At 37.8% G+C, this 27,818-nt stretch overlaps 2 protein-coding genes across 8 annotated transcripts in view; both read right to left on the bottom strand.

Annotated features, from left to right (window-relative positions):
• slc22a31 (solute carrier family 22 member 31) overlaps window positions 1-15,242 on the bottom strand; it is a 77,097-nt gene extending 61,855 nt beyond the window's left edge. For 2 of the 5 annotated variants that reach the window (XM_069901892.1, XM_069901891.1), the window contains exons 1-3: window positions 14,796-15,242; window positions 5,980-6,083; window positions 5,146-5,300 (exon numbers count right to left, since the gene is read on the bottom strand). In XM_069901892.1, the coding sequence (XP_069757993.1) occupies window positions 5,146-5,300; window positions 5,980-6,083; window positions 14,796-15,185 (649 nt within the window). In that variant the 5' untranslated portion in view covers window positions 15,186-15,242. Of the gene's footprint in view, window positions 1-5,145; window positions 5,301-5,979; window positions 6,084-14,647; window positions 14,709-14,795 lie in introns of those variants that run through there. The other 3 variants (XM_069901889.1, XM_069901893.1, XM_069901890.1) reach the window with 3 other exon arrangements.
• A 6,766-nt stretch (window positions 15,243-22,008) lies between these two features.
• The window catches only part of ankrd11 (ankyrin repeat domain 11), a 105,286-nt gene continuing 99,476 nt past the window's right edge, over window positions 22,009-27,818 (bottom strand). For all 3 annotated transcript variants that reach the window (XM_069901880.1, XM_069901881.1, XM_069901882.1), the window contains one exon: window positions 22,009-27,516. In XM_069901880.1, the coding sequence (XP_069757981.1) occupies window positions 27,331-27,516 (186 nt within the window). In that variant the 3' untranslated portion in view covers window positions 22,009-27,330. The remainder of the gene's footprint in view (window positions 27,517-27,818) is intronic.

Below are 27,818 nucleotides of genomic sequence, written 5' to 3'. Positions count from 1 at the left end.
ATTGTAGTAAAATTCCTAAGATATACTACAAGAGAAAAGGTACTGGAGAAGACAATGGAAAAAGTAAGAGAGGGCAACAAACCACTGGAGTATAAAGGGCAAAAAATCTTCATTTATCCAGATATAAGCTTTGAACTCCTAAAGAAGAGAAAAGAGTTCAATGCAGCAAAAGCGATTTTATGGAAGAAAGGATATAAATTTACACTGAAGCATCCTGCGGTATTGAAAATATTTATCCCAGGACAACAAAACAGACTATTCTCGGATCCAGAAGAAGCACGAAAATTTGCAGAACAATTACAAAAATAAACTGAGGGATGAAGACGGGTAATGAGAGCAAAAATTATCACGATTGATATGTATGTGGGTAAAGACAAAAATAGACTGAGGGATGAAGACGGATAAGGAGGGTAAAAATGACCACGATTGATATGTATGCGGGTAAAGAGGTATAAGAGTGAATAGAGACAATGGGCATATGTGAAAGTATCTGTAATTAGAGGAAAACATAGAAAGTATAGACAAGAATTAACAAGGGAAGGTAATGGAATAGAGAGAATAAGGAGGGAACTAAAAGAGTGACCTTTGTGACATATAAAAAACGAAATCTTTTCTGGGGGGGGCTGGGTGGGGGGAAAAGAGCGGTCACTGCAAAATCAGTTGACGCTTGCGAGTGGATTCGCAAATCCAAATGGAGAGGGGAGATGTGGTTGTCCGACAAGGGATAAAGGGCAACTCAGGAGGGGAAGGGGAGATTGGGGATAAAGAAGATAGAAATAGGAGAATAAGGAAAATGTTGGATGTTGTAGGAATGTTGTCTGGTAAAGAGTTGAAAATAAGAAAACAGAAATGGAAAAGGAGGAAAGGTAATGATGGAAAAACGGAAAGAGAAGATAAACAAAATATAAAATGGCTACGCTGAACTATATGACTCTAAATATTAATGGAATACATAACCAAATTAAAAGGAAGAAACTACTAAATTTACTGAAAAAGGAAAAAATAGATATAGCATTTGTCCAAGAAACACATTTAACTGAATTGGAGCACAAGAAATTAAAGAGAGATTGGGTAGGACATGTAACAGCAGCATCGTATAATTCAAAAGCAAGAGGAGTGGCTATATTAATTAGCAAAAATGTGCCATTTAAAATAGAAGAGGAAATAATAGATCCAGCAGGGAGATATGTTATGATAAAATGTCAGATATATTCAGAGCTTTGGAATCTACTTAATATATATTCACCTAACGAAGAAGATCAAAAGTTTATGCAAGATATCTTTTTGAAGGTAGCTAATACGCAAGGGAACATACTAATAGGAGGGGATTTCAATCTGAATTTGGATCCAAATATGGATAAAACGGGGAAAAAAATTAACAGGAAGAACAAAGTAACCAAATTTATAAATAAATCAATGCAAGAAATGAAACTTGTGGACATATGGAGGAAACAAAACCCAAAAGAAAAGGAATACTCATACTACTCGACTAGACATAAAACATACTCAAGGATAGACCTATTCCTGTTATCAGCCCACATACAAGGGAGAGTTAGGAAAACGGAATATAAAGCTAGACTATTATCGGACCACTCACCCCTGTTATTGGCAATAGAGCTAGAAGACATCCCTCCAAGAATGTATAGATGGAGATTAAACCCCATGCTACTTAAAAGACAGGATTTTAGAGAATTTATTGAAAAACAATTAAAAATGTACTTTGAAGTAAATACGGAATCAGTGGAAGATAAGTTTATACTATGGGACGCAATGAAAGCATTCATTAGAGGGCAAATAATAAGTTATGCAACCAAGATGAAGAAGGACTATAATCAGGAAACAGAGCAGTTGGAAAGGGAAATAATAAACATAGAAAAAAAATTAGCAATAAAGGAAGATACAACCAAAAGAAGAGAATTGGCGGATAAAAAAATAAAATATGAAACATTACAAACATATAAGGTGGAGAAGAATATAATGAAGACAAAACAGAAATATTATGAACTAGGGGAAAAAACACACAAAATCCTAGCATGGCAGCTTAAGACAGAGCAAACTAAGAAAATGGTATTGGCAACAAGGAAAAAAGACAAACAAATTACATATAATCCAAAAGAAATTAAGGAAAACTTTAGAGAATTCTATGAACAATTATACCGAACCGAAAACGAAGGGAAAGAAGGGAAAATAGATGAATTTTTGACTAAAATTGAACTACCAAAACTACAAATAGAGGAACAAAATAAATTAACAGAACCATTTGGAACAGTAGAAATACAAGAGATAATAAAAAATTTACCAAATAATAAGACACCAGGAGAGGATGGACTCCCAATAGAATTCTACAAAACATTTAAAGACCTAATAATACCGCCCCTCCTGGATGTAATCAACCAGATTGATGAGACACAAAACTTACCAGATTCATGTAAAACAGCAATAATTACAGTGATACTAAAACAAGGGAAAGATCCACTCTCACCAGCGTCATATAGACCAATATCTTTGCTAAACACAGATTATAAGATAATAGCTAAACTATTAGCGAACAGATTAGCAGAACAGGTACCGAAAATGGTAAATTTAGACCAAACTGGATTTATCAAAAAAAGACGCACAACAGACAATATTTGTAAATTTATTAACTTAATTCATGCAGTAGAAGGAAATAAAGCACCGGCAGTAGCAGTTGCTTTAGACGCAGAGAAGGCCTTCGACAGAGTAGAATGGAATTACTTGTTCAAAGTATTGCAAAAATTCAGTTTACCAGAGAAGTATATTAATTGGATTAAAGCATTATATAAGGGACCGTTAGCGAAAGTGACAGTAAATGGACATGTATCAAAGCAATTTAACTTAAGCAGGTCAACGCGGCAGGGATGCCCACTATCACCATTATTGTTTGCGCTAGCTATAGAACCACTAGCAGAATCGATAAGAAGAGATAATAATATAAAAGGAATAAAAATAAAAGACAGGGAATATAAAATCAGTCTGTTTGCGGATGATGTGATAGTGTACTTAACAGAACCAGAACTAGCAATAAAAGAACTATATAAGAAATTGAAGGAATATGGAGAAGTGTCGGGATACAAGATAAACGTAAATAAAAGTGAAGCAATGCCTATGAATAACGCGGATTTCTCAAAATTTAAGGAGGAATCCCCATTCAGATGGCAAACGCAGGCAATAAGATACCTAGGTGTGCAAATAAACAAAAATCTAGGCCAATTATATAAACTCAATTACAATCCACTAATGAAAAAATTACAGGACGATTTAGAGCATTGGAAAGAGCTACCACTAACACTGATAGGAAGGATAAACTGTATTAAAATGAACATTTTTCCAAGGATACTATACTTATTTCAGGCATTGCCAATACAACTGACAGAAAAATTCTTCAAAGAGTTAAAGAAAATAATAAGGAGATTTTTATGGAGAGGGGGGAAACCGAGGATAGCACTAGACAAATTAACAGAATGGTATAAACAAGGAGGCTTACAATTGCCAAACTTCAAAAATTATTATAGAGCCGCACAATTAAGGTACCTATCAGATTTTTATCAAACAAGGGAAAAACCAGACTGGACGAGACTAGAATTAGATAAAATAGGGGAAAAGATACCTGAACACATATTATATAAATGGGACGAAAAATTGGTACAACATAGAACTTCTCCAGTATTACACCATCTCCTCAATATATGGAAGAAGATTCATGTAGAAAGAAATAAAATAAATTACCAAATACCAAAACTAATATTGACGCAAAATAAGCTACTCCCTTTTACAATAGACAACCTTGCCTTTAGAAAATGGGAAAAAAAAGGGATTAAAAGAATAGAAAATTGTTTTTCAGGAAGTAGATTCTTATCCTTTGAACAAATGAGAGATAAGTACAATATAACGGGAGATACAGCGCTGGCATATTACCAACTGAGATCCTACTTGAAAGATAAATTAGGAAGCAACTTGAGTTTACCAGAGGGAAGTAACCTTGAATATGTGATTACAGATACAATGTTAATCAAAAGATTTATAAAAAATATGTATATTAAACTGCAAGAAAAGGAAAATGAGGAAACAAATGGTAAAACTAAACAAAAATGGGAACAAGATTTAAATATAAAGATAAAAAAGGAAACATGGGAGAAGTTATGCTCTGGAACGATGAGAAATACAATAAATACGAGGCTGCGTATGATACAATATAATTGGTTACACAGACTATACATTACACCGCAAAAGTTAAATAAATGGGACCCAACAGTATCTGATAGATGTTTTCGATGTAAAAAAGAAAGGGGAACAACAATTCATGCAATCTGGACATGTGAGAGAGTAGAAAAATTTTGGGATGATCTCAATCAGATATTAAATAAAATAACAGAAAACAATATACCAAAGAATCCAGAGATCTTTCTCCTAAGTAACATAAAAAATAAAGAATTTGGAATTGACTTGGAGGATGCACAAAAAAGATTTGTTAAGATAGCCCTAGCTGTAGCAAAAAAATGTATTATGTCAACCTGGAAATTGGAAGATAATTTGAAAATACAACAATGGTATATAGAAATGAATAAATGTATTCCATTAGAAAAAATAACATATAGTTTAAGAAATAATATTGAAATATTCGAACAAGTATGGGAGCCTTACATTAAATACAATAGCGAAAACCTACCGGGAACAAACATTACCTAAGTTGATGGAAGGAGAAGAGAAGAAAAGAATGGACTCAGTAGAATTTCTGGTGTATTTTTGTTGAATGACAACATTGTCTAACTGAATTAATGCAACCTAGATTGTATAACTAAAATGGATGAGAGGGGGGGGGGATGGGGGGGTGGCTTGGGAGGAGGGAGGGGGGAGGGAGAAAAAGTCACTGTAAATGTGTGGAAAAGAAAAAGTGTATATCATGGCTATTGTGATTTATGGTGTGAAAAATAAAATTTAAAAAAAAAAAAAAAAAAAAAAAAAAGTTTAAGACTTAAAAAAAAAAAAAAAAAAAACATTTCCTTCCAATACTTTTTAAATAATGTGATTACAAAAATGAAGGAAAAAGCAAAACTTGTATTTTAAGATAGGCAAATATTCACATACCATTTTCATGTGCCTATATTCAAAGTGATCTATACTTACTTGCTACATATGCAGAGAGGAAAAGTCCAGCCAATGCTACCCCACTGAGCATGTGAAATATGAGAAGCATGAGGAAGTCTACAGAGACTAAAACTCCAATGTGCTGAATAATGGCTACAACCACTGATAGAATGAATGTACTTCGACGGCCCAGTCTATAAATGAAAATGAAAGTCAACAGCTCATTAATTATCATGTTGAGATGACTTAGAGGATAAATTGCAGTTTGAAATTTGACAGAAGTGTTAATAATTTGTTTGAGTCAATACAAATGACTGCAGATGCTGGAATCTGGAGATAAAGCATTTTGCTGGAGAAACTCAGCAGGTCGAGCAACATCTATGGGAGAAAAAGAATTATCGACATTTCAGGTTTGAACCCTTCATCAAGATTTGATAAAGGTGATGACACTCAACCCACCGAGTTCCTCCAGCAGATTGTTTACTGTTTATTTTTTGTCTGAGTCACTCAAATTCATTATCCCACCTTGATTTCTGTCCTCCCAGAAGGCTACTTGAGCGCTAGAATGATGCAGCGATAATATGCTCAAATTCTAAAAATATTGGAATATATGCAAAATATCTTTGGAATACAACATTATGCAATATGAATTATTGTAGTTACTGGATTTTTCAGTGTTAATTAACTCTGTTTTGGAACTAATAATCCAAGTTTTTCTATTCCTATAATCATGCTTTTCCAGGAATAGGAAATTTAAAGTTTAAGTGTAACAGGTAATGCAATAAAAACATTTTGAAATTTACAATAATAGCAGTTTTAACAGACATCAAATACTAAAATAAATTACTTAATTGAGAAAAAAAAATACCTTACCCATCTACAACAGTTCCAAGGGTCAAGAATCCAACAGTCCAACCAATGGAGTAGCCCACTTGCTCCAGGGGAACTTTCCATTTGTTTTGGCAAACTAAATTCCACTTAAAAATAAAATAAAAGCTACTTTGACATAAAAATTCACAACATACACCTGGTCAGCCTCTATATTTTGCTCAAAACTGATAGAGCTGTGTAAAATTAATATTGACCAATAATTATAACATTCTTTCCATGGGCAGTGAGAATGCTGAACAATTAAAGAAACTGCTCACACTAACCACCTGAGACACTCATATTCTTGAAATAGGATTTATTTTTTCATTTGTATAGATGGAATACTTATCCTACATGTGTATTATTTGTCTGTATGTGTTGTCTGGTTGTGTGTCTGAGTGTTTTGCACCGAGGACCAGAGAAAACTTTCGTTGGGTTGTACTGCTACAATCAGATGACAATAAATTTGATTTGACTCATTAGATCTTACTATTTTTGTCTTGTAAGACCAAAATCAATAAGCATAATACAGATCCAAACGTCATTAAAAAAAATCTCAATTCTCTTCCTCTCTCTAACCCATGGGGTTGAAGACTACTGGCTTCAATTTCAGTTCTATGGGTTGTGAGGTGGCTGAGGAAGCTCATAGGCGATCCAAAGATGAAGCCGGAGAGTGACGATGGAGCGAGCTCGTAGTGCAGGAAATAAAGTTCAAAATTCAATTGTCAGAGTACATACACAACATCATATACAACCAGGCAGAATTTCTAATTATTGGGAGTGCAAAAAAATTGTACTCAAGAGATGTACACAAAAGAGAGAAATGTAAACAAGGAGGGAGTTTGAACAAATTGTGCAACACAGAAAATAAATATTCAATAACAAATAATGTGCAAATTAAGTCCTTAATTGAAGTCCCTGATTGAGTTTATTATTCAGGAGACTGATGTTGAGGGTAGCATCTGTTCCTGAACCTGGTGGTAGGAGTCTTGTGGCACCTATACATCTTTCTTGATGGCAGCAGCGAGAACAGTCTATAACAGTCTATAACAGCGAGAACTCCTGGGTGGAGTGGATCCTTGATTATTGCTGTTGCTCTCAATGATGGTGAGGGTTTTGCCTGTGACTTACTGTGCTATATCCACTGTCCCACTCAGATATGGTACCTCCATACCAGGTCATGATGCAACCTTCATGTAGACATGTATAGTTTTCCAAGATTTCCGATGTCATACATAACCTCCACAAATTTGCTCACCCTCCCCACCTCTGATCTCCCAATGATCACTGTATTGTACACATCTGGTTTTCCCTTCCTAAAGTCTACAATCAGCTCCTTGGTTTTGGTGACATTGAGTATGAAGTGGTTGTTAGCACTGTACATGATCAACCAAGTTTTCTTTATCTCTACTATAGAATCTGAATTTATTGTCATGAAATCCATTGTTTTGCAACAGCATTACAGTGCAATCATAAATATAAACCATCTTACAAAAATAAATAAAAATAGTATATGAAAAGTCAAAGTAAGGCAGTGTCTTTGGTTTATTGATCATTCAGGAATCTGATGGCAGTGGGGAAGAAGTGGTCCTTGTGCCACTAAGTGCTCATCCTTAGGCTCTTACACCTTTTCCCCCACCCTCAAAGGTAGCAGAATGAAGAGGGCATAGCCTGGGTGGTGGGTTCTTAAGACACCGCCTCTTGTAGATGTCCTTGACAGAGTGAAGTCTGGTGCCTGTGATGTCAGAACCAAGTTAACAACTTGGCATCTCCATAACAGTGATGCAACCGGCCAGAATGCTTTCCATGGTACACTTGAAGATTTCAAGAGTCTTCAGTGACATACTGAATCTCCTCAAACACCTCAACAGATAGCCGCCAACAAGCCGCCTTCGTGATTGCATCATCATGGAGGCTCCAGAACAAATCCTCGGAGATGTTGACATCAGGAATTTGAAGTTCTTGACCCTCTCCACTACCGAACCCTCGATGAGGACTGGATCCTGCTCTCCTGACCTCCTCCTGAAATCCACAATCATCTCCTCAGTTTTGCTAATGTTGAGTGCAAGGTTGTTGGTGTGACACCACTCTACGAGCTGATTTATCTACCTCCTGTACGCTTCCTCATTGCCATTTCTGATTCAGCTGACAATCGTGGCGTCATCAGCCAATTAGTAGATAGCATTGTAATTGCGTCTGGCCACACAGTAATGGATGTATAGTGATTGGAGCAGTGAGCATCCTTGAGGCGTGCCTGTGTTAATAGTCAGTGAAGAGATGTTTCCAATTCGTACTGACTATGGTCTTCCGATGAGGAAGTCAAGGATCCAGCTGCAGAGGTCCTTGGTTTGGAGCTTGTTGACCAGCACTGAGGGAATAAAGGTGTTGAAGACATAGTGTAGTCGACGAAGAGCAGCCATATGTATGTATGCATTGCTGTTTTCAAGGTGATCTATAGCTGAGTGGAGAGCCAGTGATATCACGTCTGCTGTGGAGAAATTGTGATGCTAGGCGAATTGCAGGGTGTCCAATCATTTGCTTAAGTGTTGAGTATCCTGACTCATCACTTTTTTTATACAATCCATTACCATGGATTCATCAGCAAATTTGAAGATGGCGTTATTTTCGTAATGAACCACACATGGATGTAAAAGTGAGTAGAGCAGGGGTCTAAGAACACAGCCCTGTGGTGCTCCTGTACTGATAGAGATTGTGTAGTTGTTCTTACTAATCCCCATTGATTGCATACTTGAGTTGAGGAAATCCAAGATTCAATTACACAGTGGTGTACTGAGGCCCAGGTCTTGGGAGTTTGCTGATCAGTTTTGAAGATGATGGTGTTGAATGCAGAATTGTAGTTGATGGAGAGTATCCTAATGCGTGCGTCTTTGCTGTTCCAGGGCTTTATGTAGAGCCAGTGAGATGGCATCTGTTGCTGTCATAGACAAATTCAAAGGGATCCTTTTCACTGCTGAAAGGCTTCAACACGAGTCTCTCAAAATATTTAATCCCTGTGGATGTGCCACTGGTCGGTAGTCATGTAGGCAGGTTATCACACAGTTTTTGGGCACCAGTACAATTGAGGCTGGATACCATGCTCTGTCTGAGTGAGATGTTGAAGATATCAATGAATATATTGGCAAGTTGCTCAGCACAGGTTTTCAGTATTTGGCAGAGTACTCTGTCTGGACCAGATGCTTTCCTGACATTCACTCTCCTGAGGGCAGCCCACACGTCATCCTCAGATACTAACAGTAGAAGATCATCAGGGGTCATGAGGGTGGTCTTCCTTGTTCTAGTGGTCAAATTGGGCATGGAAAGCATTAAGTTTATCTGAGAGTGAAGCTTTGCTCTCCCCTACTGCACTGGAGTTGCAAGGAAACCAATATTTTCCTTATAGCACATTGTCTTCCAAATAATTTTGCATTAGATAATGCAAGAATTGGATGTCAGAGTGCTGAGACAGCTAGGTATGAATAAGCTTAAGAGGAATTAATATAATTGCCAAAGTCATTTCTTTAGTTCCCAATAAAAGATAGAGAAAATATCAAGAATATGTGGGGTTTCCAGGTGGATATATATTTAAAATCGGTAAGTTGCAATTTCAGGGTTTTTTTAAAATAAAACAGTACACATGATAAACCTTTGTTGATACATAGTTGGATTCATTGTTCCAGCTATTTTGCATATAATCAAGTTTCAGTTATAAACAAGGATCTTCATATCCTACTTCAAAATTTCTACACAAATAAAATGAGAAATGTATAACCTGTTTAAAACTTGCATACCAACAAATGCACGGGAGCACTCTGTAAAGAGAAAAATTACCTGCACAAGCTATTACACCATTTGTATAATGTTTTACATGTCTCATAGATCCAACTCACAGCAATTCATAAACAGTAAACAGTTAAACTTGCTGAAAGATTTTTTTTTAAGAAAAGATGATTTTTAAACTGGAACTCAAAAGTATTCTGGTGTTTCAGAGTAATGACAAATGATAATAAACCAAACTGTCTCCCAAGTGCACTTGACATATCTGGTATTAGACAAAATTTTTAATATGGAATTTAATTTAATTGCATTATTATTTTAAGATGCGACAATGACTGAAATGATCTTTTAAAGCAGTGGTTCTCAACCTTTTATTTTCCACTCACATACCACTAAGTAATCCCCTCTGTGATGAGTAAAGGATTGCTTAAGGTGCACGAAAACCAACAAGGTCGGGTCAGGTACAGCAATGAGCTCTCTGAACCCTTCTCCATTAACAATGGCGTGAAGCAAGGCTGTGTTCTCGCACCAACCCTCTTTTCAATCTACTTCAGCATGATGCTGAACCAAGCCATGAAAGACCCCAACAATGAAGACGCTGTTTACATCCGGTACCGCACGGATGGCAGTCTCTTCAATCTGAGGCGCCTGCAAGCTCACACCAAGACATGAGCAACTTGTCCGTGAACTACTCTTTGCAGACGATGCCGCTTTAGTTGCCCATTCAGAGCCAGCTCTTCAGCGCTTGACGTCCTGTTTTGCGGAAACTGCCAAAATGTTTGGCCTGGAAGTCAGCCTGAAGAAAACGGAGGTCCTCCATCAGCCAGCTCCCCACCATGACTACCAGCCCCCCCACATCTCCATCGGCCACACAAAACTCAAAACGGTCAACCAGTTTACCTATCTCGGCTGCACCATTTCATCAGATGCAAGGATCGACAACGAGATAGACAACAGACTCGCCAAGGCAAATAGCGCCTTTGGAAGACTACACAAAAGAGTCTGGAAAAACAACCAACTGAAAAACCTCACAAAGATAAGCGTATACAGAGCCGTTGTCATACCCACACTCCTGTTCGGCTCCGAATCATGGGTCCTCTACCGGCATCACCTACGGCTCCTAGAACGCTTCCACCAGCGTTGTCTCCGCTCCATCCTCAACATCCATTGGAGCGCTTTCATCCCTAACGTCGAAGTACTCGAGATGGCAGAGGTCGACAACATCGAGTCCACGCTGCTGAAGATCCAGCTGCGCTGGGTGCGTCACGTCTCCAGAATGGAGGACCATCGCCTTCCCAAGATCGTGTTATATGGCGAGCTCGCCACTGGCCACCGTGACAGAGGTGCACCAAAGAAAAGGTACAAGGACTGCCTAAAGAAATCTCTTGGTGCCTGCCACATTGACCACCGCCAGTGGGCTGATATCGCCTCCAACCGTGCATCGTGGCGCCTCACAGTTTGGCGGGCAGCAACCTCCTTTGAAGAAGACCGCAGAGCCCACCTCACCTACAAAAGGAAAAGGAGGAAAAACCCAACACCCAACCCCAACCAACCAATTTTCCCCTGCAGCCGCTGCAACCGTGTCTGCCTGTCCTGCATTGGACTTGTCAGCCACAAACGAGCCTGCAGCTGACATGGACTTTTACCCCCTCCATAAATCTTCGTCCGCGAAGCCAAGCCAAAGAAAGAAAGAATGTGAGAAGGGAAGGTTGAGAATCACTGCTCCAGACCCAATTGTTACTGAAATATTTTGCTTGAGGAAAATTGTCATTTCCTTTGGAGTTATGAAACCGTGCACATAACGAGTCAATTAGGTACAATTAAAGCAGTGGTTTTCAAACTTTTTCTTTCCACCATACCACCTTAAGCAATCCCTTACAAATCGCAGAGCAAAATGAAACAGATATTTACTGAGAATAGATTATGTGACAGAGTATACAGATATATTTTTGGGAGATAAATTGGGAAAGGCTTGTTAAAGTAGGTCACATACAAACACTAAAACAAATCTGGAGCTCTGCTAATGCTAGACATATCGGGGCCTCAGCATTTGCAAGAGCTTTGGAGCGTGCTCAAGTGACTTCGCTAATGGATTGTTGTTTACAAAAACAGCAGCAGTTGGGACTGGAACTGGACAAGCTGGCAAGCTTGTGGAAACCACATTTTGGAAGACAGCCTGGTTCAAAGCCCTTGTGGTTCATGCAAGAGGAGAGGACTAGCTGTCTAACGTTTCACTTGGAAGAAGTGAAACAAAAAAGAAACTCTGATTGGGCAAGTTTCGTCAGCAAGACACTGAGGTGAAAGATGGAAGAACATCAGTTGTGGATGTCCTGGAACAACAAATCTCTCCTGAGCGGTAACCATTTTCCTTTCAAGCACCAAAGCCTGGTGAACTTTATGAATGTTAAATTGTGTGCACAGTATAAGAATTGCCTGTAACCAGTGAACTTGGAGGAATGAGAAGTGAGATTGGACTGTGAACCAAAGAACTTTTCTGAACTTACACACACATTATTTACATGTGCACTTAGAATTAGAAAAGGGTTGTTAGGTTAAGTAAGTCAATAGTGATAAGTTAAAGCTTGATTCTATTTTCATGTTTAAAGATAATTAAAAGCAACTTTTGCTTAAGTAACCATCTGTCTTGATGAATATCTATTGCTGCTGAGTTTTGGGGTCCTCTGGGCTTGTAACATTTTACATTAATGTTACCACACACTATACAAAACCTCAGGCAATGCATTCTGTGAAATGCATTGAACAACTTCCATCACCTAGTTGTTTGCTTTGTTAATAACTTATTGCAGAACATAAACAATATAAAAAATGAGGAGTGGTACAAGCAGTGTCGGATTAACTATCACCCAGGCCCGAGGTAAGCTTTAGTAAGGCTCCCCAGACCTTGCCCATCCCTTCAATGAATAAAGTGACATCATGTTAAATAACTCACATCATTGTACTATGTATAATGTACTACATGTACAAGTAAGAAATTTAATTGTAGCAACAACCCTTTCCCAGAAGTGCTTTCATGTGATCACACCCTGACTGGTATTGTTCAGTAATCAAACATGGTCTTCATTTGAAAACAGTTTGGAGTTAAAACAGAATGTCTTATCTATACATGGAGAACAGCACTGTCAACTTCTGATTTTCTCACCATTTATAAGGGAGCAGTAAACATGGACTTATTAAAGTTTCTGTTTACTATCATATTTTATAGATTTCACAATACTTGCATTCACGTTCCGACAGGTTTCACTCCCTATTTTTAACCAGTATCTGTGTATGTTAATGCCAACTTGTGACCTTTTAACATCGTCATGGTAAACACAATCTTGTGCTTGCAGTATGAAGCCCTAAAAGCATTGCTTCTAAATGTTTATATGTTTGAGCCTAATTTAAAAAAACAAAATAGTACCTGTAATATTGCAGATATTGTATGAAAAAATGTAAAAGTACTGAAATATCATCAAAAATATTTATTTTGCTCTTGGGGGCCCCCCTTCCTTCTGGGCCAGTAGACTTAAGCCTACTCAGCCTCATGGTTAATCCCACACTGGGTACAAGGAGTTAAATGGGGAATTCTGCAGACACTGGAGTTGTAGCACAACACACAAAATTCAGCAGGTCACACAGCATTTATCAGAAGTAAAGGATGTTCATCTCTGGAGACAAATTTTCCACAGGAGCAACATTTCACCTGTACCTCCAAAGAACTCATTTACTGCATCCAGTTCACCCTCGGAGGCCTTCTCCACATTGGAGAGACCAGTTTGAAGATGAGATCGCTTCGCCCAGCACCTCCTCTGTCTGCAACAAAAGTGACCTCTCTGTTGCCAATCATTTCAATTTGGAGTCACATTCTCAAGCTCACAGGTCTGTCCAAGGTCTTTCACACGACCCCACCCTCACCACCTGCACATTGGAGGAACACCCTCATTTTTCATCTGGACACCCTCCGAGGGCACGAACATCGAGTTCATTGTATTCCACTAACCAGCTTGCCTTCCTTTTCTCCCCCCACCCCACCCCACCCCAAACAAGTCATTCCATTTCCTACTGCCTTTCTCTCTCCACCTAGCCTAGACTCCCCCCCCCAACTAGTCATTCCAGTTCCTACTGCCTTTCTCTCTCCACCAAGCCTAGACCCCCCCAACTAGTCATTCCAGCTCCTACTGCCTTTCTCTCTCCACCTAGCCTAGACTCCCCCCCCCAACTAGTCATTCCAGTTCCTACTGCCTTTCTCTCTCCACCAAGCCTAGACCCCCCCAACTAGTCATTCCAGCTCCTACTGCCTTTCTCTCTCCACCTAGCCTAGACTCCGCCCCCCCAACTAGTAATTCCAGTTCCTACTGCCTTTCTCGATCTCCACCAAGCCTAGACTCCCCCCCCAACTAGTCATTCCAGTTCCTACTGCCTTTCTCTCTCCACCTAGCCTAGACTCCTCCACCCCCTCCCCTCACCAGCCCCTTTTTGTTCGGCCATCTCTCGTGTGCCCCCCACACCTTGAGGAAGGGCTCAGGCCCGAAACGTTGGTGATGTTCTTTACCTTTGCTACATAAAGGCACGTTTGACCTGCTGAGTCTCTCCAGCATTTGCGCTTTATTATCCCACTTGCCTGCTTTATTCCCCCCCCCCCCCAACCCCTCACCTCCCCAACCCACAATTCAGTTGGTCTCTCCTTCGCCCGCCTCGCCTGCAGACGAAGTCCGGACAGGTCACCTTAACAGCACCAAGATCGGGACCGGAGTCGGGATCCTGCGCTGTTTCCTCCCACTGTTCAAAACGTACGGGGGTGGAAATTGGGCGGGACTCGTGGGCCGAAAGGGTCTGTTCCCGTGCAGTCGGCCTAAATTTACGTCACCCCCCCCTCTTCCCAATGATTCCCCATTACTTGCTGCTTCTCTCCAGCAAGTTCGTGCATTGCTCGAGAAAGGGCCGAGGTGACGGTCAGAGCAGCGCCAAATGAGGTGCAAGAACGCGCACACCTGGCTCTGCAGACTTCCGGTCAGCGCGCGCACCCACCCCCCGCCCCGACTCACCTGGGTGACGACATTGGTCTCCAGGCCGACGGACGGCTCGAAGCGCCAGCCTCGGGTGCACGCGACGCTGCCGTTGGGGAGCAGCGCGGCCGCTCGCGCCGACGGGTAGTGGAGGAGTCGGCAGCGGCTCCAGCCCGTGGCGCCGTCCTCGTCGTCGCCCGTTCGCCGCGGCAGGCTGTGGTTGAGCAGCGACACCCCGGACAGGTTCCGCAGGGCTTCGGGGAGGAGCTGCGGGTCAGGCCGGCAATGGTGGCGCGGGGTGAGCGCGAAAAAGGCGCCGGCCGAGAAACTCAGGGCCACCAGCAGGTTGGGGAGGCAGGCGAAAGCCGCCAGTGTCCTGTGGCAGCGGCCGAAGCCCCCGATGTGCGGGATGATCTTGTCGAACTCCATCCCTCCCTCCCTTCGTTCGTTGCGACCGGTAGGGAGCGAAGCCGGTGAGTCATTGGCAGCGACCAATCGCTAGCCTTTAAAAGGGGGGGGGGGGGGGGCGGGACGTGCAACACCTTCCTGTCACCTTGAAGCCCGCCATTGGCGAGGCGGAGGCCGCACGTGATCTCACCTGTAGAAATGGGCTGGGGGGGGGTGTAACCAGGAGGACCCACCCCCCCACTCCCGGTCCAGCCCAAACCCAGCAGCAATAGATATTCACCACGACAAACGGTCACTGAGACAAAATGTGCTTTTACTTATCTTTAACCACGAAAAACAGAATCACACTTTAACTTATCTCTCCACTGGCCACCGAGACAGAGGTGCACCAAAGAAGAGGTACAAGGAATCTCTTGGGAATATGTGATTACAGACACAATGATAATCAAAAAATTTGTAACAAACATGTACATCAAACTACAAGAAAAGGAGAACGAGGAAACAAATGGTAAAACTAAACAAAAATGGGAACAAGATCTAAACATAAAGATAAAGAAGGAAACATGGGAGAAGTTATGCTCTGGAGCTATGAGAAATACAATAAACACGAGGTTACGTATGATCTTTCTTTGGCTTGGCTTCGCGGACGAAGATTTATGGAGGGGGTAAAAAGTCCACGTCAGCTGCAGGCTCGTTTGTGGCTGACCAGTCCGATGCGGGACAGGCAGACACGATTGCAGCGGTTGCAAGGGAAAATTGGTTGGTTGGGGTTGGGTGTTGGGTTTTTCCTCCTTTGCCTTTTGTCAGTGAGGTGGGCTCTGCGGTCTTCTTCAAAGGAGGCTGCTGCCCGCCAAACTGTGAGGCGCCAAGATGCACGGTTTGAGGCGTTATCAGCCCACTGGCGGTGGTCAATGTGGCAGGCACCAAGAGATTTCTTTAGGCAGTCCTTGTACCTTTTCTTTGGTGCACCTCTGTCACAGTGGCCAGTGGAGAGCTCTCCATATAATACGATCTTGGGAAGGCGATGGTCCTCCATTCTGGAGACGTGACCCATCCAGCGCAGCTGGATCTTCAGCAGCGTGGACTCGATGCTGTCGACCTCTGCCATCTCGAGTACCTCGACGTTAGGGGTGTGAGCGCTCCAATGGATGTTGAGGATGGAGCGGAGACAACGCTGGTGGAAGCGTTCTAGGAGCCGTAGGTGGTGCCGGTAGAGGACCCATGATTCGGAGCCGAACAGGAGTGTGGGTATGACAACGGCTCTGTATACGCTTATCTTTGTGAGGTTTTTCAGTTGGTTGTTTTTCCAGACTCTTTTGTGTAGTCTTCCAAAGGCGCTATTTGCCTTGGCGAGTCTGTTGTCTATCACGAGGTTACGTATGATACAATATAACTGGATACACAGGCTATACATCACACCTCAAAAGTTAAATAAATGGGACCCAACAGTATCTGACAGATGTTTTCGCTGTAAAAAGGAAATGGGAACAACAATTCATGCAATTTGGACATGTGAGAAAGTAGAAAAATTTTGGGAAGATCTAAACCAGATATTAAATAAAATCACAAAAAGCAATATACCAAAAAAACCCAGAGATCCTCCTCCTAAGTAACATAAAAAACAAAGAATTTGGACTCGATTTGGATGGTGCACAAAAAAGATTTGTTAGGATAGCCCTAGCTGTAGCAAAAAAATGTATTATGTCAGCCTGGAAATTAGAAGATAACCAGTCCAAGCGATGATTAGTTGGAAAGGGCTTGCACATTGTAGTGTGAAATCAGCTTTTGAATTTGTAATAAACATTTGTATAATCTGAACTGCTCTCGGTGTGTGTGTCTATTTTCTTTTGGTAGCTCAAACACTGACCAATCTAAAATGAACAAAATGAGAGATATAAGTTTACCCAAGACAGTAACCATTTGTTTTGGTGAATATCTATTGCTGCTGGGGTTTGGGGTCCTCTGGGCTCATAGCAAGTTCCTTTTTCTGCAATGTGTCCTGTAATTGTACATACATATTAGTAATAAATTTCTCAATAAATGTATAAATTATTAAATACTCAAATGGGCTCTGTTCCGGAAATCTAAAAGTCACATCTGATTTCTTTTTTAAATATGATTTAAGCTGATAGTATGAAAAAATAGTTTTATTTGGTATATTGTATTTCTCTTTCATTTGTTCAAAAGTCAAGAAAAAAAACCCATCAACTTAGATATTTGGTAGTTCTTAATTCAATCTTTGTATAGGAATTCGATTCCATATCTTGAATAAATGTTTTAAAATTGATACTCTTTTCAAGTTCCTTGTTCTATTTAAACAAAAAATGTTCTGGATTAGTTTAACTTATTATTCATTTCAATATGTATCCACGCTGTCTTCTCCCCAATTTGATAACAGGAGGATAGAAATCTTAATTGAGCTCCTTTATAATAATTTTTAAAATTTGGCAACCATAATCCTCCCTGATCAAATTTCCAAGTTAATTTTTCCAAAGCTATCCTTGGTATTTTATCACACCAAATAAACGTTCTTACACTTTTATTTAATTCTTGAAAAAACTTCATTGGTATAGGAATGGGTAATGATTGACATAAATATTGCAACCTCAGAAAAATATTTATCTTTATTGCAAATTTACCCTTCCTATTCAAGTTATTGGTAAATCTTTCCATCTCTTTAAATCTTCATTAATTTTTTTGTCATGTTAGATAATTCAATTTAAATAAATTACTTAAATTCATATCAATATTAATTCCTAGATATTTAATTGCTTCCCTTTGCCACTTAAACTTCATCACCTGCTTACTTAATGTATAGTCCCCATCATTCATAGGCATCACTTCACTCTTTTCAATGATATTTCTGGTTCTACAAGATAAAATATATCATCTCCAAACTAGCTAATTTTATGTCCTCCATCTTCTATCGTAAAACCCTTAATCTCATTATCTCTTCTTATCACATCTGCCAATGATTCTATAGTCAATGCAAATAAAAATGATGATAATGGGCATCTTTGACTAGATGACCTTTCTAATGGAAAAGGTTTCGATATTTGCCTATTTGTGACCCTTAGCTTTTGGATGATTATACAAAGCTCTTATCCAATTTATAAAATCATTTGAAGTTCCAAAAACATTAAATACTTTAAATAAAATATCCCATACTAGTCTATCAAATGCTTTTTCCACATCTAAAGCCACCACTGCTGCTGGTATCTTTTTCTTTCTGGGCTACATTTAGTATATTTATAAATTTAACTATATTGTCTGCAGATCCATATTTATTAATTTAGGTAAATATTTAGTATATCTATTATCTAATAATTTGGATACCATTTTATAATCTGTTTTTAATAATGATATTGGTCTGTAAGAGAATGGTAATAAAGGATCATTCCCTTTTTGGAATAACTGTTATTAATGCTCTTCGTCCACAAAGCCAAGCCAAAGAGAAGAAAAGATTCTGGTTAAATCGTTAAGAGTCTCTCATTTGATGCAAAAGTCCCATAAAAACAGGAATTAACAACTCCTTAAATTCTTTATAAAACTCTGGAGATAAACCGTCCTCTCCTGCAGTCTTATTATTTGGCAAAGACATCAAAATATCATCTACTTCAACATCCGTAGAGGAATTGAATAATTCAATTTTTTTCGTCATTTAATTCAGGCAATGTAACGTGAGAGACATTCAACTATTTCCCCCCCTCCCTCATCCTTTAAAGATTCAGACTGATATAATTGTTTATAAAAATTCCTAAAATCATTGTTAATTTCTTGCATTTTATATGTAATTTGACCAGATTTTCTTTTTGTTGGTATTATTATTCTTGATAATTGCTCCACTTTGAGTTGCCATGCTAAATTTTTATGGGCTCTATCACCTAATTCATATTTCTGTTGTATTGCTACTGAGTGTTCATTCATTTCAAGAAAAAAAACATTATCTGTTGTCTCAAATTCACAAAAATTTTTCCTCTTTAAAAGTACTGTATTAAATCTCCATCTATAACCCACATTTTGTTCTTCCAGTGCAATTGACATCACTAAAGGTGAATGATCAAGAGCTCCAGTGGCGCAATCGGTTAGCGCGCGGTACTTATACTAAAGGTGAATGATCCAATAATATGCTTGCTTGATATTCAATCTTCTGAATTGTGTAGAGACTAAAAACATATCAATATGTGAATACATCTTATGTCTAAAAGAATTTTTTAAATGGTTCCCATCATTAGGATGAATTTTCCTCCATCAACCAGCAAGTCACATCTCATTCATTAAATCTGTCACGATTTTAACAACTTTATTTTTAACAATATTTCCACCTGATCTATCTAGTTTTGAATCAAAAGTAAAATTAAAATCTCCACCTATTATTATTTTTCCCCTGGGCACTTGATAATTGCATTAAAATATCTTGCATAAATTTCCTATCATCCACATTTGGTGATTATATATATTCATTAATGTCCAATATTTTGAATAAATTTGACAATTAATCATTATATATCTCCCTGCTTTATATCTAATATGTATCCAGTATTTTAATTGGTAATTTTTTATTTATTAATATAGCTACTCCTATACAGATCCAATACAAATCCAACCCTATCTCTTTTCAACTTCCCATGTTCAATTTCAGTCAAATGAGTTTCCTGAAAAAGCTATATCTACTTTAATCTTTTTAAATATAATTTAATTTTTTTTCATTTTATTGGATTCTGAATTCTATTAATACTCATAAAATTCAATTTTCCTGCCATTAAGTACCAATATTAAATCTTCTCCCAATCGATCGTCCCTTTCCCACTCCTCTCACTCCCACTAAAACAACGGCATCTGTGAAAATAATCTTAGTCAATCCAGGAGTCAAATAAGAAAAGATAGAAATAAGAACTAAAGAAACCTCCCCCCCCCCCACCCCCCCACCGAGGCACATGATGTTACATCTCTATTCCCTGAGCTTTTCGGGATGTGATCCAAATCACATTCATGGCTCATGGTCCCCACTAACTCGTTTGATATGCCAATCCCTTATTCTATTTTTAAATCATAGATTCTAATTCTCTCATAGATCCTTAAAAAAAATATAGATCACTTAAAGGTTAAAACCTCCCCGTTTAAATTCTCTCAAAATATTACTTTTTTCCTCAGTTACAGCAAAACTTTTTCCATCTGATAATACATTCAAGTATCAGCATTCACCTGCCTTGCTTTTTCAGGCAATGAATCAGCATACACCTTTGCCTCATTAGGTTCTGTGAAAACCTATTTCTCCTTTCTGGAACAAAGACCTTCAAAACTGATGGATACCTTAAGACAAAGGCATAATCTTTCTTCCATAACACATTTTTAACTGCATTGAATTTTTTTAACAACTCAAAACTTATATCAGGATTTTAAAAAATCTCGTTCCTATTATAAATCATGGGTGAGTCGTTCTTTTGCATGATTCTCTCAGAGAGGGCAAGACCACAAGATGGGGATAGGTTCTGAAGGTCAGTCAACTGACCTTAAAACACAGAAATGCTGGAGGAACACAGCTGGTCTCACAACATCCATAGGAGGTAAAGATATAGTACTGACGTTTTGGGCCTGAGCTCTTCTTCAAGGAATAAACAAAGTAGAGGAGGGCACAAGAATAAAGAGAATGGCTGAGGGAGAAGTCCAGACCAACAAAAAATGTTAATTGGATACAAGAGGAAAGGTGAGAATTCATTTTAGCTCTGAAAAGAGACAGAGGAAAAAGGGAAGGTTAAGAAAACAGGGGAAGAGTGCAGGGGCGGGGATGGGTTGAATGGAAATCAAAGAAGTCAATGTTAATGGCATCTGGTTGGAGGATGCCAAGACAGAAAATGAAGTGTTGTTCCTCCAATTTGCAGATAGTATCAGACTGGCATTGCATGAGACCATGAATAGATATGCCAGCAAGGGAATGGGATGGAAATTGAAATGGTGGCCACTGGGAGATCCACTCTATTGCAGCGGACAGAGATGAGGTGCTCAACAAAGTGATCTGCCAGTCTGCACCCAGTCTTTCCAATCAACAGGAGACCACAACGGGAACACAAGATGCATTAAATAACCCCTGAAAATTCACAAGTGAAATGTTCCTTCATTTGGAAGGACTGTTTGGTGAGGGAGGATCTGTGTGTGCAAATAGAACATCTTCACTCCAGTCAATTGCTCTATCTACCCCAGGTTATTGAGAGACAAGAGGAGATTGCTATGGTTTTGAAATGAAACCTTTATCTTCTTTAATCATGGGATTGTAGAAGAGTCAATATTGTACCTTTCTATAAGGGAAATAGAAAATGACTCTGAAATTATAAAACAGTGAGCCTCTCATCAGTGGCAGAGAAATTATTGTAAGTTTGAGATTTGGACTGACCAAGTTTTCTAGCATTATTTTTATCTGAGTGATTTATGTGATGCTTTCTCTCCTCTTTGAATTAATACTAGTATTACACTCCAATTGGCCTCCTCTAATCATGTAGAATAGACCAAAACTAAAACTTGTTGAAACAGAGAAAACTTTGTCCATTTGAACTACAGACCATAATTAATTCTGCTTGTAACAAGAATTTATTTGAAGTGAGTTTCCTTTCATTACTCTGGGTGCCTTTTTGGTAAATGTGGTTTCGTTTCTGGCTCAACGTATGAAATTCAATTCTAAATCATATCCTCCCTTCTCTCCAAGCAGACGTGGACTAAAAAGGTAACAAATTTGAGCTTGAGAAAGATCTTGTAAATTATTTCTTCAAAAATCAAACTAGTTAAAATAAGTAAGAATATAATATTAAGTGAAAACATTGGGAAAGGTTTAAAGAAAATAGTCAAATCACAGATTTGTTTTGATTTATTTACGAACATAATTTTTGAGGGATAACAGTATCTCTCTTCTCTCTGTACATGCAAATGTAGAAAATAACATTTGTTTGCAAGAACTCATACAGCTAATGACAGTACTGCAGGGGTGCACTGCCAAAACAATATGTACATAAGTAACCTAAATTGTACAAAAAAATTACATCACCGATGGCATGTTTGCCACTGCTTTTCTTTTAAAAACATTCTACAGTTTACTATTACAAAGAGGAGTGTGAACTTAGTTATTTACAGTTATGTACAATGTCTCATACAGATGCAAGAACATTTACACATCTGAGACTTTATTCCATATACCACAGATGTCAGAAGAAGAGGTTCATTGCCCTATACTTAGAGGTGTGCAAAACTTTGGACTATAGTTGTTGGTCACCTTAAAATATTTGGATAATTGACAGTGACGGGCTTTTTAAACATTTTCCAGAACTCTAATAGTGTTCTTTTAAGATAAGAGAACTTGACGAGACTAAGAATATTATCTTCCTAATTTTACATATTTTAAAAAATATTTCTAAACTGTTTTGCTATCATCCATTGGTAACATTAACATCTTTGTGACAATTGCTAGTTTTGAAGGAATACATACACATATGGCTCTGCAATCCACACATTTATAAACTTAAGCTGTTTGTATAAATACAGACAAAAATATTAGTGTTTTGCAATTTTACAGAAGTTTTATTATGGAAAGTTTAAAAAAAACATTTTTATGATAATTCATCTAGTCTCAGAAGTCATTGGGCACCACAAGAAGATTGTAACACTAAAAAAAAACAAAAATCTTTCTACCTTGCTTAATTTTATATCAAATTTTGCTTTTACTACATTTCCTGCAATGCAAGATAATTAACCATTTGGCAGTCTATCACTGATGTTTATGCATCTAGAAGTTCTGGAACAATTCTTCAGTAAACCACTGCAAAAATAGGCATGTTAATTGTGTATTGAAGTGTTCACAATAATTGTTTTAAATGTAATCTTGCAGCAAAAGGCAAGGATATAAATGTGACATTTTTATTTAAGCATATATATGAAGGGACTTGGCTAATAATTTTATGGGAAAATTAAAAGTAATAAATAAAGAAAGTAATACATCAGTTTAGTCCTATTGAGATATAGGACAGTGGTATTTCTCACTTTATCTTTCACAAATTATATAAAACAGTAAAATACTTTTGAATATTGCCTTCTGTAATAGGAAACCAGGAAGTACCATGACAGGGACCCATTGTTTACAAGCGAATGACCATGACAGTAAATACAAGCTTTTTGCACATCTCTGCAAGGAAGAAGTTTCCATGCTTTATGAGCAAGTATTTCTTTTAATGATATAGGGCCCCAAACAGTTTCTGTAAATTTCTGTGCATAAAAATTGTTATGATTCTTTGTTACCTTGTAGCATTCTAATTCTGTGCCCAACTTTAAACAGAGTAACGTGATAGTGACATTATACATTCCCTAAAAGCACCGTGACGTTGCATACAATGTCAGAGTTAGAAATTCACAGACCAATGATGCAAAAGACTGTAATTTTAAGAATATCATAATTTGTTATACAATTCCAAAATGGTTGGTGAGGAGAAAATATATTCTTGGGAAAATTCAATTGTGCATGGAAATAAAATATTCAAGCGGCTATTTCTGTTTTCTGCAAAAAGTAATGGCTGTCACCTGAATCAACTTGGCATATTTCTGCAAATTCAGTTTTAAAAACAGGTACCAAGCAATTTTTTTTTTTTAAAAAGAGGGAGGGTTGTAATAGGCATAGTACAAAGAAAATTGTATTAACTTTTAGGCATTGGCTCTTAAACATCTCAAAAAAGGAAAGATTATTCAGAAAAAAAAGACAAGTGTTCATACAAACCGAAACATTGTCAAATTAACAGAGCCACGACATGGAGATATACATCATTTTTCCTAGAACAGGTAGGGGGAGATCTCAAATTAATGAAATGTCACAATCAGACCAATATTAACTGTTTATCAACACTTGCTTCAGTTGCATTGTATCCATTTACCATAAAAACATTTTAATAGTCAATCTGTTGAGTATCATTCATTGGTTGGGATTTATACATGGATAGAATAGCTAAACTGTTTTGAGCCCTACATTCAAAGATCTAGTTGACAAAAATGGTACACAATGCACGCAGTTCAACTGCTAGATTTACAGATAACATATGCCTGATTTACAATTCAATACTCTGCCAAAAAAAGTACAACTCATCAAAATACAGTACAGAACAACCGGAATCTGAAGGTAGTGTAAACAATCAGATTTTTTTTGCGGAACTTTTATATTTATTTTTCTATGCAATAATTACTCACATAAAATTTCAATAATTTCTAGGCACAACTGAAAGACATTCTGCATGTGTTTTAGGAAAAAACAAACAACGAGCCATCATAGTAATCAGGTAGTTCAAAACACATAATTGAACTAGTAAATAACAAGATAATGCCCTTGAGTAAACCTATAAAAGTTGAATTTACAATTCTGCTCTACTAAAAAGCCAATGTGCACAGCACTCAAAATATTTCAGGTTTTCATTAATGTAGAGATTTTGACTGAAAGAACCAGTTCCATATTATCACCATTATGTAGGCACCTTTGAGGATTGTGTCTTCTGCAAAACTAACCGATTAAACTGCAATGAACTGAAACATTAATAAAAAGGAGATAATGTTTCAATGTACTATCTTTCACTTTGAATAAACTAAAATAATTGGCAAGTCATGAAATCTTCACAATAATTCAAACGGAATTTTAAAGGAATAGAAGCAATTTAAATACAAGAAATACAAGAAGGTTTGGATACACTTGTGCAAAGGTTCAAAATAGCAATGAATCCACTGATTATGATGTTAGCTCACCTACTTAAAAAGGTAATTAAAATGCAACTGTAACAGCCAACAGCTATTGTGTAACAGTGCAGTAGCAGCAATGGTAAACTTGGGAGGACATGTCTGATGGTTGCTTTGCTATTTTATACAGTTGTCCAATATTTATGGTGAACATTAACTTGTTCTTCAAACTTTACATCAGAGACTTTAAACTTTTATTTGAAACATTTAGGTTAATTGTAAAATTCAGTCCACCTAAGGTGGTTCACAATGAACTTATAAAGACACATGTGGATTCTGTGGGGTTCACAAGTCAAGAAGTAGGGCAGATTATTTTGTACAACAATTTATTGTGAGAAATCTTTGCTTTATATATTTTATGATCACAAGTTAGTACAGATGAGTATGGCCAATTAATATTGTTTCATGGAGATATTCTTCAATGACAGACATCTAGGGATTTTGCCTTTACTACTTTAACCACTAAAACATTCCAGCTATTGACATTCTTTGCATCAGAAAGTGCTTTTGACTTCTACAGTGAAATGATCCTTCACTAGCTTGGACTTGTGTGGCAAAGATTTACTATCTGGACATTTTCATTCTATTTAAAATTTCACAGGCTATGAAGAATACAAAGTTTCTAAGTAGATCTGAATAGGATCAAATCATTTATTTTGAGTCAGAAGTTGATTTTGTCTCCAATGAAAACCAAAGATGTAAAGAATTTAGCTTTGCCATCTGATCTTTTAAACTGCCTTGTTTTAATGATTGAAGTCCAGTTAATGTCAACAAATAGAGACATACAACATTTTGAAGAATATTTATGCTAATTTACCAACAAAAAAGACTATTTGTCAAATGACAAAAGTTTGGTAGAGTATTTTAGCCAGAATTGGTATTCCAGTTTCTCAATTTGTTATATAAAGAGTCATAAACAAAACTGTAAATGGCCTATAAACTAGCAACAAATTTACTGTGGGGTAGACAGACAAATCACATGTTCTATATATCTCAAAAGGCAGAACTGGCATTTCAAATGTCCAATGACTACTTTTCATGGGTGAATAACATGGCATCTGTCCTCTAATTTGTTTACTGAATCAGTGCTTTGTAAATTTACTGTGCAGCAGTTTTACCTCGATGTAAACATGAAAACATTTAGTAAATAAACCACACAGTTGAAAAAAGCTGAAGGAGTTAGTCCACACCAGCAATTTAGTGTAAAATTTGAAGTGACTGAATAAATTTTACTGCAGCCATAACGAAAAAAAAATAGAAGATGCGACTTTCCAAGATTAAGCAGTACAACAATGAGCATTTCAAATTATTTGGCCCATTTTTCCAAATTGAAATGAAAGTGCCATCTAAAAAAACTGTACATCTGACGATTTTTTATACATTTAGCTCTGAAGAGTGATATTACAGTACAAGTACTTATTTACAACTGTGCAGTGATGTGTGGCAAAATAAATTATCTAAAGGCAGCCATTGCCATCACAGTACACTGGTTAATGTATATTAAAAAACTGTACAGGATTTAAGGGATTTTTTAATAAACCATTTAGTATTGGCTCTTTAGTGTCAAGTGGTGCTCTCTACTAGAGAAGCAATGAATGCCCGAAAGATAAAGGGTAGGTGGGGGAAGAGATAAGAATTAAAACACTCAGTAGCCCTACCAAAAAACTGCTTCAACAAGGATTCTTCAGTTACTCTTATTTGCATCAGTAACAGAATTGCAGAGCTTGCATCTCATAATCATTGTGGACTTCAGAGTGCATGTAAAGGCATGATGGGTACAATAAGCTCGAGATTAATATTTTTTCTAAAATAAAATGACGACAAGGTCCCAAATTTACCCAAGTCTTTAAATCTATAACTTAATTCACAATGCACTTAAGAGTCCAACTTGTGACCTCATAACACTAACCAATGAATATGTCTGATCACACTGTACTCATTTGATCATCCAACCATTTCTTCTATCAATAAGTAGAGAACTGCAAAACTGTTCCTTATTTTCCACCAATACTTTGAAGTGGATCTTAAATTATTTATACATCCCTAAATCGTGATTGCCTCTCAAATGCAAAAAAAAAACATGTACATGATCAAGGGCATTTCTATGGCAGTTAGGCTGAGTCCTACTGTTCTGCAGTTGAATGTGGGCATACAATTTTTGACCTGGGACTTTCAAGTTGGTATCAGCCATAATCACTCAAGTTTCATTATATCTGAACCACTGACCTGTCTTGACATCCTTCTTCCCTGCAGAAGTGATATCTAAAAATCGGTGAAAAGTGCAATTATAGATTCAATGATGCTTCCTCCTCATGAAACAGGGAATCATTTTAGCAAGCAGCACTTAAGGATTTTAAAGAAAAAAAACTAACATGTTCCTTTGGGAAGTATCCCACAAATGGTCATCAACCGGTCATGCCGGGAGAAGCACAAAATCATCATTCACATCAACCATTGGCACATAGAAGGTAGGGACCTCGGTGACGCACAGGGACTTGTGTCCAGCTGGGTCAAGTTCCTGTACTTTTAGCTGCCATTCCATTCGTTGTACTGCATTCAATGCAGCTGCTTCATGTTGCTGCCTCATTAACAAACAAGTCTGTTGAGGGAAAAAAAATATTCATGGTATTAGTAATGTTTTATTGCAAAAGGAAGTTAATTTCATCGTTATATCAAAAATCAAATCTTGGCTTCAACAGACTGCAAAACAAAAAACCTCCTAACTTTTCATTAAAAAAAATTAGTTACATTTATGGTGAACTTTTAATCTCATTTTATTAGCTTGTTTTAAACATAATTTTGTCCAGTTGAGTTTCATATGTTTGCTCTGATAAAAAAAAGAGAAGCCTATCCCCAATCTGAAGGTTTTTCTCCTTGCAGATGACTATAAAAACCAATCAG

Source organism: Narcine bancroftii, chromosome 10 (genome assembly GCF_036971445.1).
Source record: "Narcine bancroftii isolate sNarBan1 chromosome 10, sNarBan1.hap1, whole genome shotgun sequence".
In the NCBI taxonomy this organism is placed as follows: domain Eukaryota; kingdom Metazoa; phylum Chordata; class Chondrichthyes; order Torpediniformes; family Narcinidae; genus Narcine; species Narcine bancroftii.
Note: the sequence above shows the minus strand (reverse complement) of the source record. Positions and strands in the feature narration are given on the sequence as shown.